This window comes from Myotis lucifugus, unplaced genomic scaffold (assembly GCF_000147115.1).
Source record: "Myotis lucifugus unplaced genomic scaffold, Myoluc2.0 scaffold_67, whole genome shotgun sequence".
Taxonomy (NCBI): domain Eukaryota; kingdom Metazoa; phylum Chordata; class Mammalia; order Chiroptera; family Vespertilionidae; genus Myotis; species Myotis lucifugus.
The window spans coordinates 5,433,416-5,449,134 of record NW_005871115.1 but is presented as its reverse complement, the minus strand read 5'-3'; the positions used below and the strand labels follow the sequence as shown (position 1 = coordinate 5,449,134).

General features: G+C 36.2%; 1 protein-coding gene across 1 annotated transcript in view; it reads right to left on the bottom strand.

Annotated features, from left to right (window-relative positions):
• The window catches only part of LOC102441618 (T-cell receptor-associated transmembrane adapter 1), a 28,106-nt gene extending 12,671 nt beyond the window's left edge, over positions 1–15,435 (bottom strand). The window contains exons 1-2 of the mRNA XM_023754961.1: positions 15,336–15,435; positions 9,917–10,027 (exon numbers count right to left, since the gene is read on the bottom strand). Of these exons, the coding sequence (XP_023610729.1) occupies positions 9,917–10,027; positions 15,336–15,435 (211 nt within the window). The remainder of the gene's footprint in view (positions 1–9,916; positions 10,028–15,335) is intronic.
• Between the last annotated feature and the right edge of the window lie 284 nt (positions 15,436–15,719).

Genomic DNA, 15,719 nt, shown 5'->3' with positions numbered 1-15,719 from the left:
CCACATGCAAAAGAATGAAACTAGATTACAGTTTGTCCCCATGTACAAAAATTAATCAAAAATGGATCAAAGGCCCTGACCGGTTTGGCTCAGTGGATAGAGCATCAGCCTGCGGACTGAAGGGTCCCAGGTTCAATTCCAGTCAAGGGCATGTACCTTGGTTGCGGGCACATCCCCAGTAGGGGGCGTGCAGGAGGCAGCTGATCGATGTTTCTCTCTCATCGATGTTTCTAACTCTCTACCCCTCTCCCTTCCTCTCTGTGAAAAATCAATAAAATATTTAAAAAAAAATGGATCAAAGACTTAAATATAAGATCCGAAACAATAAATTACATAGAAGAAAATATACATACTAAACTTATGGACCATGGTCGTAGAGAATATTTTATGAATTTGACCCCAAAGGGAAGGGAAGTAAAGGCAAAAATAAATTAATGGTACTATATCGAACTAAAAAGCTTTGGTACAGCCAAAGAAACTGACAACAAAACAAAGAGGCAGCCAAGCGAATGGGAGATGATATTTGCAAATAACAGCTCTGACAAGGGTTCATTATCCAAAATATATAAAGAATTCATACAACTCAACAACAAACAAACAATCCATTAAAAAATGGGCAAAGGACCTGAATAGACACTCTCCCAAGAAGACATACAAATGGCTGATTGAAATATAAAAAGATGTTCAACTTCACTATTTAGGGAAATGCAAATCAAAACTACAGTGAAATACCACCTTACACCTGTTAGAATGGTTACTATCAACAAGATAGATAAAATAAGTGTTGGAGAGGTTGTGGAGAAAAAGGAACCCTCCTTCACTGGTGGTGGGAATGTAAACTGGAACAGCCAGGATAGAAAACAGTATGGCGGTTCCTCAAAAATATTAAGAATATTTTTAGTTACCATGTGCCCCAGCAGTCCCTCTTCTGGGTATCTATCTAAAATAACTCAAAAACATTTATTTGAAAAGATACATGCACCCCGATATTCATTGCATCATTATTCATGGTGGCCAAGACATGGAGACAAACAAAGTGTCTTTATATAGAGGACTGAATAAAGAGTTGTGGTACATATATACTATGGAATACTACTCAGCCATAAGAAAAGATGACATATTGCTATTTGCAACAACATGGATGGCCCTTGAAACTATTATACTAAGCGAAATAAGCCAGTCAGAAAAAAGCTAAGAAGCATATGATTTCATGCATATGTGGAATATAAAACTCATAAACATAGACAATGAGTGGTTACAAGATGAGAAAGTATTGGGGGGGTGGTTAATAAAGGGTAAAGGGTGCCAAATATGTGATGATGTAAGATTATTTGATTTTGGGTGGTGGGTACAGAATGCAATATATAAATCATGTATCATAGAAATGTACACTTAAAACCTATATGATCTCATTAACCAATGTCACCCTAAATTTAATAAAAAACACATGCAGTAAAATGGCTTTTAGAAGAAACAGTACGCTGGTCTACAGTAACAAGACTGATCAGAGATCTGATGTAGGATTGTAAAACCATGAAAAAATGATGTGTCAATTCTCAGAAAGTAACCCACTGTAGAACCTTGAAGGTACTGGTTCAAAGGCAAATAAATAAAAGGAAGTTTTTTATTTACAATTAAATATATGTATTTAAAACTTTTAAAATAGTCTCAAGAATTTCTCTTTTTGGTGAAAGGCATTTAGAATTAATTATTGAAGAACATTAAGGCAAATTCAGAGTACAGTTTCAATAATTAAGAACAATACAGTGGTATTTTGGCCCTGGCCAGGTGGCTCAGTTGGTTAGAGTGTTGTCCTGTATACCGAAAGGTTACAGGTTCGATTCCCAGTCAAGGCACATACGTAGGTTGCAGCTTGGATCGCCTGGCAGCACATATGGAGGGCAACCAATTGATGTTCTTTCTCACCTCTCTCTCTCTCTCTCTCTCCTCAAGCCAATAAGCATATCTTTGGGTAAGGATTTTTAAAAAATCAATATTATGAAGTTTGTATTATCTGTTCATCAATAAATTTTCTTTGATGTTGAGCTGGGTGAATGTATATAATATGATATTTATTATATTTTTATTATATATTATTTAACTTGGTATTAAATAAAAGCCAAAATCTTGCAGAAGTTATCTCTATAAAAATGAAGCGCAGTATTATCTAAGTCTCTGACAATGATTCAGACACAGTAGTAACCAAATAGTGATCTTTCAGCTTTAACATATGTGCATTGGTAAGGAACTAGTACAAACATTTCCAAATAATTGAGTGAATCACCAAACAACTACAAAGATTATTTTTTGGGTAGATTTATGTGCAGCAAAGTTAAGTTGTTCTCCAGAGAGGTCATTAACTGTTAGAGAAACATTACTGGAAGAACATATTAAAATCATTACATTGGAGGATGAAATGGACATGTCACATGTCAGCGTGTTTGGAATAATTCTGTGAAGGATCAAATGCAGAAAGTTTTTGCAAAACTAAGCAGCTATTGGAAGAAAAATGATGAAGGTAATCCATTGAGGATATATCCAAAATACTCTTCTAGCCCATAAGAAATGCCCCACCATGAGCTACATATAAAAAATGGTGTTGTTGTCAACTACCTTTAGATTAGTTTTCTCAACATGAGAGCACATAGCTATAGGAGAAGCACCTGCTGTTGCACAAACCACAGTTAATGGAAGCCCAACAAAATCAGAAACTTGAGAAACTAACAGTATCAATGAGCATAAGAATAAAAAATAGTTAACATAAGTCAGAAAATTATAAACTGGAAAGTATAAAGTATGTGCTGATTTTTTTTATATGACAGAATGTTTATATTCAGGTCATCAGTAACCATTCATATTTGTCTGGAGTTAAAGTACATACACAAGAATAGCCTGATGTATCATGGAATAAATTTAAGGTGAGAAATCAGAAGACATTGGATTTAGGTAACAGTTCTTTGATGCATTTGCCATGTAACACATGCAAATCACTTCAAGACAGATTCTCATTTTACCCATAAGTAAGGATAATAATGCCTATGCCAGGCAAGCAGATGTAGAAGATAAATAAAATAAATTTTGTAATAACATCATATAAAATGTCAAAGTTAATTTTCAATATTATACATTCTAAATCCACAATTTAATTGTGCTGATTTGAATTGGGAAGTTTCTTCATTAAATGGATTAGCAGAAAACAACTGATATAGTTAAGATGCCATTTTACTGGTAAAAGTAATAAGTAAAATATAAGTAAAACTTGATCCAGAATCACCAAATCTCACCTTCGGCAGAGGGGCTGTCACCATCTGAGCATTAAATTGAAAGAAAGGATAAAAAGTAATGTGAAAACAAAAATAAAGAGTGACATTACTTAAATAGAATAAGAAAAATAGATATGGAGTACAAATATTTCCCCAAACAAACTAAAAGATAATGTGGGTTTTCTTGTGGAGGTGGCTGGAGTATGATGTTGGTGCCTGGAAAGTCTGTTCATATAATGTGTAAAAGAACAGCTCTATAGAAAGAAAATGCAAAGAAGAGTTTTAGAACAAAAAGCTTTATGGGAAAAAGGAAGTAGAGTCAATTATGTAAAGGATACAATATAATAATGTGTTGCTTAGGTAAAAGGAAAGAGAACTAAAATAAAACATGAAAGAACTAAAATAAAACATGAAAGTATCTAGTATAATGCTACTCTAAAAAGAAAAAAAGTCACAGCTAAAATAAAAAAATGTGTGGCAAGACCAGCTGTATGGAGGAAGCACTCTGAATGGAAGAACTCAAAAAATAAAAAATAAAAAGTTCAAGGATACTACACATTCCATGCTACTCTTGGGATTTCAATGTGTAATCTGGAGCAGGACACTCAGGACTTGTGTGGATTCAGGTTTACAGTAAGGAGTTTTCAGTTTTACTGGGTAGGATATGAGCTCCTCAAAGAGGGGAGTCGTAATGAAGTCTGGAGGTTCCAGCTAAGGAGAAAGAAGCTCCGGCTCCTGAAAGGGTTTCCTCTGTCCTGAGGGCTTAGAAGTTTCTTTACAAATAACTGGAAGGATTTAAAAGCTACCTTGTCATCTCAATGATAATCAGTAAGACAAAAAACAGCTTTTATTTTGCTGTAAAGCAGTTACATTGGCAAGACTCTGTTTGAGAAGAGCTGGGTGAGTTCTCATAATCCTGCCCTGTGATTCAGATACAATCACTTGGTTGTTTTGGGTTCAGAGCTGAGAGGGTGTGAGCAAACATTTGCTTTTGTTTTCCCCTGCATAATGTTCACCCTTCCATGCACAATACTTAACAACCAGAAACAATCGCACATGGCTGAAACTCCATAATAAAAAAATCTTTGATACATTTTAATGTGAAAAATGTGACATAATTTTCTAGTGAACAGGAGATATACTGATAGGACTTTGATGTACTAGCAAACCATACACTTGTTTATCCCCCTCAGACAGAGAAGAAAGGCTGGATAAAGATTATTTTTTTGCTTTAAAGGAGGAAAACAATGAATGCAATTCTATCAGAAAAAAACACACAACATATTCAATCTTAAGAATAAGTTTGGACAAAGAATTACATAAAAATGAAAGATTTATTTTGCATGGAAGGAAGAACTCCATTTCAAAGCTTCTACCTAGCACAGCTACAGAAAACATCAAGGAGAGGCTTATCGTGTCTATCTGATCGAATGTGTAGATACTATACTGCTGCTGGGATAGAGATTGTCTTTTGTAAACTATTTAATACACTAGCAAAACTTACTCACTGACTGTTTGCCAAGGTGGGGTTATATTTTGCAAGTTTCTTAACCACAAAAATATAGCACAAAGATGCAAAAATAAGGTGATGGGATTAGCTAGAGAATGCTTATGCATAGCCCATGGACACAGACAATGGTGTGGGGAGGGCCAAGGGCGGTAGCAGGGACTGGGTGGAGGTGGGAAAAGGGTGGAAAATGGGGGACATCTGCAATAGTGTCAACAATAAAAATATTAAATTAAAAAGAAAGTTACATGAGGTCAGATACAGGGGTATTGTATTCCCAGACCAAGTGACAGAAAAGCTGGCTAATGGGATGGAATCTCTTCTAGTCTGTCTGTATGTTTGTCTGTCTGTCTGTCTGGCAGAAACAAAGCAAGGAGCTAATCCCAAATCCACCTGGAATCTCTGGGTGGGAAGAAACTAATGCTATTTGTTCAAATGTAATAGAACGTAGGCAGATATTACTAATATTTGGGAGAAGCTGGAGAGGATAGAAAGGGACAGCAGACAGAAAAAGGAGAGGGGCCAAAACCGGTTTGGCTCAGTGGATAGAGCGTCGGCCTGCAGACTGAAAGGTCCCAGGTTCGATTCCGGTTAAGGGCATGTACCTGGGTTGCGGGCACATCCCCAGTAAGGAGTGTGCAGGAGGCAGCTGATCGATGTTTCTCTCTCATCGATGTTTCTAACTCTCTATGTCTCTCCCTTCCTCTCTGTAAAAAATCAATAAAATATATTTTTAAAAAAAAAAGAAAAAGGAGAGGGGATGAGAATGAAGGGCATTCTTTCAGCATAAACATTGCTCCAAAGCTAATCTTAGGTTGCACACTAATAAAGTACCCAGGGTTGTGTGCACCACCTCAGGAGGACACATCGCATCTCAAATAAAATAATTTGCAATAGGCTAATGTTTAGAGCCAATTCTTTGAAAACCTACAGAAAATTCGCTAAGATGAACCTGTGACTTAAATGAACACAACAGTTATTGCTAAAACTCAGGTGATTGTGATTACCAGAGGTGGGGACAGGACGTGAGATGGCAGCTGGATGGGGCCTAGAGAGTATAGGAATGGTGGGAGCAGAGAAGCCAGAAGAACTCATGTTCACTGAAATAACAGGCATTAAAATTAAGTGGGATAAAATGTGCCCATAGTAACTCCTTACAAATGTTTGTGGAGTGAGGGAAGGAGGCACGGAGGCCATCAAGAATGGTGATGTGTGCAGGACCCACCTACTAAGTCCCTATCCCTGTGATGAGGTACAGTAGCCCCCCGCCCCTTATTGGTGGTTTCAGTTTCCCACAGTCAACTGAGGTTCACAAATATTACATAGAAATAAACAATACATGCATTTTAAATTACATGCTATTCCAAGCAGCATGATTAAATCTTGAGCTGTCCCACTATGTCTCACCTGGAACGTGAATCACCCTGAGGCCAGCCTATCCAAACTGTACACACTCCCTGCCCATTTCATTAGTCACTTAGCAGCCCTCTTAGTTATCAACTCGATTGCCATGGTATCACAGGGTTCGTGTGCAAATAACCCTTATTTTATTGTAATTTTTCTATATCGTTATATTATTATTCATCCCTTACTATACTTAATATAAATATTATACTTTGCCATAGGTACATACATGTGAGAAAAAATATAATACATATATATATATATATATATATATATATATATATATATATATATGAATGATTTGGTACTATCCACAGTTTCAGGTATCCACTGGTGGTCCTGGAACGTATCCCGCCTGGATAAGGGGGACTGCTGTATCGGTGTAATTCTCACAAGAACCCTATAGTCTAGAAGATGATATTTACAACACTTTGTAGATAAGGAAACTGAAACTCTGAGAGCTTATACTACTTGTATAAGATCTCCCAGGAAAACAGAGTTCTAATTTAATATCAGGTTGACTTAAAAGCGAGGTGACTGAAACTGACTTTTTAAAATACATCAATGAATGTAATTTATTATTTCCTGTTTTTTAAAAAAATGTGATTTCCCTCTATACTGCTTTAGGGCAATAGATTTACTTATGGTATTGTTATAGGATTCCAGGGCAGGAGGAATAGGAAAACTGAGAAGAAAGTTAAAACAAGGCTAGACAGTGTGGGCAATTCCAGCCAGCTTTTAACTAACAAGCCATTATCTTCCCCAGCCGAGGACAGGAGAGCAAATGGTTAATAAAACCTCCCTAATGAGAGAATGCAGAAAGAGAGGAGAAAGGGGAAAAGAAAAAAAGGGCAGTTTTACTCCTGAAGCAGAGAAGCCAGCAGTTTCAAGACCTGGCAAGATGAAGTTGCCACAGCATGGTTGGAACTGGAGAGCATTATGCTAAGTGAAATAAGCCAGTCAGAGAAAGATAAATACCTCATGATTTCACTCATTTGTGGAATATAGAGAACAACATAGACTGATGAACAGGGACAGATCCAAAGTCAGAGAAACAGCGATCAGACTATTAATCCCCAGAGGGAAAGTAGGGGAGGGAGGGGGCAAGGGGAAGAGATCAACCAAAGGACTTGTATGCATGCATATAAGCCAAACCAATGGACATGGACAACAGGGGGATGAGAGCATGAGTGGGGGGGGGGAGGATAGGGGTTTAATGGGGGGGACACATTTGTAATACCTTAACTAATAAAGAATTTAAAATATATATATAAAAAAAGATGAAGTTGCCAGGTGCTTTTCATGAATTCTGGGAAGTCCACAACAAAGTAAATAGGGACCTTGAGAATTAATCTGTACCAAAATATTCAGCAGAGGAATTTTGAAACCTATAGACAGGAGGTATATAACGCCTCGGACCCCCACCCAACCTGCTCTTCAAATTAGCTTAGAGCCCATCTGTGCTCATAAGCCAGCTGTAAAGGTTTTGCTTGCTTTGCTCTTTCAATAAAGGTGTATGCTTTAATAAAGTGGTTTTTTCACTATGCAGGCAAGGTTTCTCGTATAAATTCATTTATATGAGGTTGGGAAAAGCCCTCTCCACTAACTCGGGGCTGTCCAGTCACACCTCTCTGGTGTTGGTGAGAGGTGCTTCTAACAGTATGCTAGAGGCAGTAAGGATTTGTACTGAAAAGAAATAAAAATAAATCTGTCTTAAAAAACTTAAAACCTGCTACTCTTTTAGCAGTGATCAATTAACTATGATAAGCAAACAATTCCCCAAAGGAGTTTGTATGGTGGCAAAATGGTATGGATATGGATAAATAAATTTCAACGTATAAATTATCAAAAATGAGAATTGGAAAACCCACATGTTTCTCTGGCCCCACACAAATCTCCAAATGATTGCCACTGGAAGCAATGGAAGAGAAGAGCAGTAGTTCATATGCATATTGCTGTCCTGGTTTCCCCCTTCAATTATTTCACTTCTATCGTTCTCAATTCAGTTTTTCTAACTCGGGTGAAAATATTATCTGCATTCATAAGACACTTTAATAAAATTTAAAATATATTCATTTTAAGCTACTGTACTAATAAAGAAAAGTACTAATCTTAGCTCATTTTCTTTCTATAAAGGAAGGAAACTTTTTAAAGAAGATGTCTGATGATGGGTCATTTGTGCATCTGATATAAACTTTGAAAAGTATTTGATTTTAAAAGTAATTACTAATATCACTGCTAATGAAAAAGCGTTGCTTGTCTGGAATTTCATCTTAAGCATAGAAAGGATGTAATAGAGACCCTAAAAGAGTGTAGGGTTTCTGGCTGAGGACATTTGGTCAGCACGAGCTGGTGGACGCCATTTTGGACAGAGAATTAGAAAAACTGAGCACTTATCCTTGATTTTCCTATTAAATAGATGTGTGACCTCAGCTATACCACTTCATTTTCAGACCCATGTGACAATGATGCCTTCCTCTTCATATTGTGCATTTGTTAGCAGCAATGGAGAAGACACTCCTAAGACAAACAAGGACTCTCCTTAGAATCTGACCAACGTTCCCATTTAGCTTTATGATGTGTTTCTTGGTCACATGTGTCTAACTTGGTTTGGTTAATTTCATTTTATTATTTTCATCTGTTAAAAGAAGATGTGTTTGTCTTTTCTATTTGTTTATTATCATTTACATGTTTTGTCCCTAATAGTTTGTTGGTTCTAGAATATTAAGATCCCCACCCCAAAATAGTTGAATTTTTCTATCCATCCATCCACCCATCATCCATCCATCTACCCATTCAATCAATTCATGCATTCATTGTACATATGTTGAATGCCTACATTGTGCAAAGATTTCGCTAGTTGTTGGGCACTACCCTATTTCAATAATGCACGTTAGAGTGAAATTCATATGTTTAAAACTGTTGCTCAGCTTGTTGAAAAGAAAAGCTGACAGTGGCAGGTCCCTTTGACCTGCCCTCCTAGGCCCTACGAGTGTTTAAACACAAGCCCATGGTTCAGTTTCCTTCTGATCCCCAAAGAGTCTTCTGCACTGTGGAGGCCCTGACACCAGCTGAGAAGTTTGAGTAGGCTCCAGTGGAACCTGAAAGAGCCAGTCTTCAGTTTTCTCATCATGTGTCAGGGAGAAGCTTTATGGCTGTTCCAGGATAGACTACTTTAATAGGTTGTTTAATTGGAGAAGGAAAAACAGGTTTTATTAGGACAATCTCTTCCTACTCTATACCTTAAGGCAAAGACAAAATGAAGATTGGGAGTCTTCAATATTTCTAATATGACTGCGTTCTTTTTTGTTGTTGCTGTTACTCCTCACCCAAGAATATTTTTCCATTGATTTTTAGGGTGGAAGGGAGGGGGAGAAACAGAGAGAGAAACATTGATGTGAGAGAGACACATCAATTGGTTGCCTCCCATACGCACCCCGACTGGGGATGGGGATCGAGCCTGCAATGGAGGTATGTGCCCTTGATCAGAATTGAACCTGCAGCCCTTCAGTTCCTGGGCCATCTGGGCCGTCGCTGTAACCACTGAGCCAAACAGGAAAGGCTATGATTGAATTCTTAAATTAAGATAACCCTTAGGGTGAAAATGTGTCAAGTAGATTTTCTATAGATAAAAATATCTTATTTCATAACATTTTATAAAATTGTCTTCTTCCGTAGGTTTTCCAGGGAATCAGTTTCGATTCAAGCAGGTCCCATATGGCTGTTTCTCAAAATGTCTTACCTTGTCGCTGCTTTTCCACATAGTGGGAAACATTGAAGATCAGTGATATAACCAGAGCTAAAACCAAGGAGGCTATAATTGCCCAGACATAATACTGGCATTCAGAGTTTCCTGCAAAGCAAAGCACACATACCCTTAATAGAGGTACTGGACTTATTATTGAATGTCAACTGTAATTAAAAAATAAATAAAATATGCTGTTCTATCTATATCTATATATCATATGTATCATATAGATTAACTGCTTACCTATTTTTTTCTTTGAACTGGGTATTTCCACAATTAAAACTATTGTATTTATTCACAATGAAGTACAAATCCTCTGCAAGAAATTAATTAACATTGAAAGCCAAAGGCTTCCTACAGATTTCAAAATGGGTATTGGTGAAGGTCCCTGAATTCAGCATGGGCAAAAGGGAGCATTCTTAGTGTTAATGACATAGAAGACATTTTTAGTCTAGCTACTAAAATTTAACAACTGGTGACTGATTATAAGAACTTTGGTTCAAAATCAAGAATATCCAAATTACCCAAAATCATAGTTTGCTATATTTTTGCCATTTCTTTCTTTCCTTCTTTTCTTTCTTTCTTTCTTTCTTTCTTTCTTTCTTTCTTTCTTTCTTTCTTTCTTTCTTTCTTTCTTTCTTTCCCAGACTGTAAAAGCAAGTATATTGCTTTAATTATTTACTGAAAACTACTTATTCCCTTCTATTATTCCCAGTAATATAGGATTCTGTATACTGGGATAAAACAATAATTCTGAAATCACAGTAACCCAGTGTCAAGACTGGCCTAAGAGCTTTTCTCATATTATTTAGATCCTCATGAATGAGTAATGGAGAGTTGATTATGCTTCCCTTTCTCATCTACAAGGCTTCTTTTTTCATTCCTGAGCCATAATGGGGATTCTGTGGGATATTATTGCCTATCAATTGCCCTTGATTATTTATGGCAACCTTTACATATATATGAATGACTACTAAGATAATTAGTTTGATTTTACATAAAATATATATTATACAACCTATATAAAAATTATTTATTTCTGTATATAATATTTAAATACATTTATATATTATATATGTTAGATATATTATATATCATGTGTGTATAATTATATATATTAACTACATATATATAATTATATATTAACCTAATATATATGAGCCTATTATAAATCAGCCTTTATATTATAATATACATATATAATTATACTAATTATCTAAGTAGTGATATACCCATGTGAATGCTGACCCTAAAATATTAGCTTGTGATTCTATACTATCATATATTTATATATTCATCCAATATTAATGAGACATCTCTTCTGTGCCAGGAACTATGCCCTATATTAGGGAATAAAAAATAAAGAAAACAGCATCTTGCCCTCAAGGAAATCTCTATTTAGTTGGGGGCAGGGAGCTGAGGGCATGGATGTATAAACACATAATTGGAAATGCAATGTGTAAATAGCAACAACAGGGACTATGTTCCTTCCAGTCCCAACTCTCTGTGACTACCCAGAATAAGCAACCATCTTAGGCCCTTTCAAAGAAATCCAAACACTGATGTTAGACACAATAAACAGAACAAGCAAACCCTCAGTAGGAGGGAAATTCATTTTGCTTCCCTAGTCTGTCTTTAAATCATCCAACTGACAATGCCTAAACCCAAATGTTTTTTGTGCTGCTCTATTATCATTATCTCAAATTTGACATTTGAATTGCTGATTGTTTTCTTTGAATACTTTTGGACATTACCATGGTTCTTAAACTGCCCTCAGTGGTCCTGTGTATTTTAGTTGACTTTATTTATTGGCATCATTTATTTTTAAATGAACATAAACATATAGATGATTAAATATATAAAATATATATGAATTTATGATATAGATGTACATATACATATATGCATATAATTTGCATATCATTTATTACAATATGCATTGCTTTTGTTTGAACTAGTCTGTGGCTCTTATAACACCAGCAAATCCTGGTGGTTTTTATCGCCTCTTTAGTTTTGCACCATGTTAGTTAGATGTTCAAAGTACTGCAAGTTCCACAAAGAATAGGAAAATTTCTGCCTTCTACTCTGCAGTGCCAAACATACAGTATATGATTTATAAAACTTTTTTAAAGAATTAATTAATTCATAGGAAAAGGTAACTGTTTTTTGTTTGTTTTTTGTTTGTTTGTGGTTTGGGGGTTTTTTTTTTAGAGAGAGTGGAAGAGAAAGGAAGACAGAGAGAAATGTAGATGTGAGAGAAACACATTGATTGATTGCCTCCCACAGGAGCCTTGACCAGGGCCCAGACTAAGGTTGAGGAGGAACCTGCAACCGAGGTACGTGGTGCCCTTGACTGGAATCGAACCCGGGACCCCTAAATCCCCAGGCTGACACTCTATCTGCTGAGCAACACTGGCTAGGGCTCACCTTAGTTTGTTTTTTTGTTTGTTTGTTTTTTGGTAAAAATTCTTGAAGATGAATTGCTGGATCAAAGGATGTACACAGCTTAAAGAATTTTGATATCTTGATATCCAAGGTTTTAAAGCACAATACTAAACAGACCATTCTCAGGTCAGTCTGCCCTCTTTCCTATTAGTTCAGTTGGCCCTGAAGTTGTGTTTATGGCTCTTTGGTTAACCCACACTACATCAACTACCACTCAGGACCTAGCTCTATCCTTCCACACACTGTCTTCATATATTCCCCTCCTCTGTGATTTCTGAAGAAAGTTGGCTCTTTGTCTTCTTTCCGGAGTCAATGGCATAGATCCTTCAAAAGAAGGTGCCTGTTCCTATTTCTGCCCTAAAAATAGAGGATATTACTCTTTTCTTTCTTATCATAAATTATTTCTTCAGAATGTTATTTTAGGTTTCTTGTATCTTTTAGGACTTATCTTCTATACCACCCAATGATACACCATGCTCCAATCATTTCAAAGCATTTGCAATTGTTAATAGATATCATACTTACCATTTTGTGTCTTTATGTCTCTGTTTACTTGTCCCTTTGCCTGAAATACCTTTCCCCTACCAATCTGAATTCCTAGCCCTATTCCTCAAGACTACCTTCCCTTTGCAGCATTCACTCCTTTGAAGCTTCTTGTTCCTCACCAAATGACACCCTATTGTATCCCTCTGCAATTCAATTGACTACATATTAGCATAGTCAATTATGCTAATAAAGCTCCCCAGTAGTCTCTTAACTTCCCAAAGGACAGAAAGACTATCATATTTATCTTCATTTTCATGCCTCATTTCTCCCTTGTACCTATTATTATGGAGATTAAGTGAATTAAGATATATAATGAGATTAGGAGAGTAGTGTGTTTCACTAATATTTAATGTTCAACAAATATTAGCTGTTGTTCTTCTTTTTATTATTATCTTATGCCTAGCAAGACTCCTGCAATCATTTCTGCAACCTACTCAGCACAAAGTAGGTGCTCACTAAACCTGTGTCAACTGACCAAATAAATGAAAGGTGGAGTAAAAGAAGGGTAATGTAATGACCAGGACCAACAGAAAGGTTCTGATCAAGTATTAAGGTCTAGAAATATCTACACCCCAAGAAAAACAAGTTGAACATTCTTTTACATTTGTCTCCCATGCTATTGAGAAAGGACCGGCCTTCCAGAAGCTGGGAAATAGAACTTGTGAGAGAAGAGTAACTCATTAAGCCACTGTGGCTTTGCTGAAAGTTATCAACAAATCCTAATTCTCTCTGCCTTGAATTTGTATTTACCAAAACAACCTACAAAGAAATAATTTGTTTTTCCCAGGAAGCATGATACAAGAAAGTTGGTGCTAACAGCTAGCTATCCTATTAGATTGATGGGGGCAGTCACCACTATAAATAAAATATTTTATTTTCTGCTCTAAAAGTAATTGGGGAGTTTGATTACCAGTAGAGTCAGTATAATCTCTGGGAAAGACATTTAGAAAAAACCACTAATTGAGGTAAATTGTATAAGCTTAACTGCAACCCTAGGAAATACAGGATGGGGCAAAAGTAGGTTTACAGTTGTAAGTAACTGAAACACAGAGTTTATTCTTGCATTATTGTTTACTAATCACTGTATTATTTTCCATACGAACAACTGTAAATCTACTTTTGCCCCACCCTATATATGCTTGCATAAAATTGGGATGTTAATAACATAAGAGGTAGGGTGCAGAAATAATCTCACAGACTACCTAATAGTTTTAAGAAGCATGAAATGAAGTGTGCTTTCATTCTCTTCTTTTCAACTTTTACCTTAAGGACATACTATGTTTATTTTGACTTGTTAAATGAACACCCTCCAACTATGAAAACAGAAAAAAATATGTTTCTTATACATTGAGAATATGGTTTAGCGTGGTCTCCAGTTTTCCTTTGATGTTAGGAGTCTATATTCCTAATGACCTCTTATTTTCCAAGATTTTTTCCCTTTTGTAATGTAATTTGAGTTTTACATAGGAAGATTTTCATTTAGAAGCTTTGCATTTCTTTGATTGCCAACAATAAATACCCCTATTTTGAAAGACAAAACAAAAACATGCCGATGAGAAGATTTTGAGTAGCTAAATGGTGAAGATTTTCAACTTAAATGGAAAGATTTGTATAAATGTTCACACAAACACACACACACACACACACACACACACACACACACACCACTTCATCCCTCCCTTACCCAGTTATTTTCCATATAGAGTATGAATATTTTCAATACATGTGGGTATCTATTCAGTAGAGACAGTCCATCTTATAATATTGAATGCACAAAGTGCTCAAAAATTCTTGCCCAACAAATGCAATCTTTAGTATCATATTCATTAACTATAATTACTTTCATTTGTATAGCTTTTATCAATCTAAAAAGAACTCCCACGTAATTTGAGTTGAGCTATTTACACTGTTAAAAAGCCAGAGGCAATGACAACTAGGAAAACCATGATTTAAGTTTCTATCTAGCTTTCAACAGCCAGAGGCTAAGAGAGAGAGGTTTAATTATAAGACCTCTGATTCCCTTAAGCCAATAGTACTTGGCAGGCACTGTATTTAAAATTCACAATTACATGTGCTCTGGAAGGAAGCTCAGCTAAGCAAATGTAATGCCTTCTGCTTTGCAGGTTTGATTCATACAGAAGCCTTTACTTAAACAAGTACCAACAGAAAAGCAATAAATATAATGCCTTAATTGTTTCGCCTTCAGGGGTTCTATAACTGAGATAAGTGTATGAGCTTCTAGTATTTAGGTTATGGCTTCTCTTGATGGTTTCTCTCCTTGGTTTATAAACTCTGTCAGAGCAGTGACTATCTCTTCCTTGCATTCCATGAATGTCTATATTTATTTAAGCACCCCAGAAAGTTCAAAGAAGAAGTTCTGATTTAACAATTCCCATAGATTCTACCCATGAGTTTTTCTTACTGTGCAGATGGTTTGGTGCTGCACTAGGCACCTTCATGACTCTTTGAATGTAGCACGTTGTCACTCTCCACAGAGGCGCCCCACCATTGTCCATCCCCATTACCCCGTCACTAAGAGGCATGAGAGCCATAGACTAGCAATGGGAGGGATTCTCAAATCCAGCCCCAGGCTTTCAAGTGAATGAGATAATGTCTTCAATGCAAATTTTAAAAGCTGTCTACCTTAAATGTCTATTATAAACAAAGGACTATTTGAGAAGTGAATGGCGTATGTCTGAGAGAGGCCACAAAAGAGAGGACAATATTCATATAGCACATCTGGAATGTCTGTTCAAACAGCCTGGAGAAAGTGAACGAGCGCAATCACTAGTTGTGTGACTTTCTG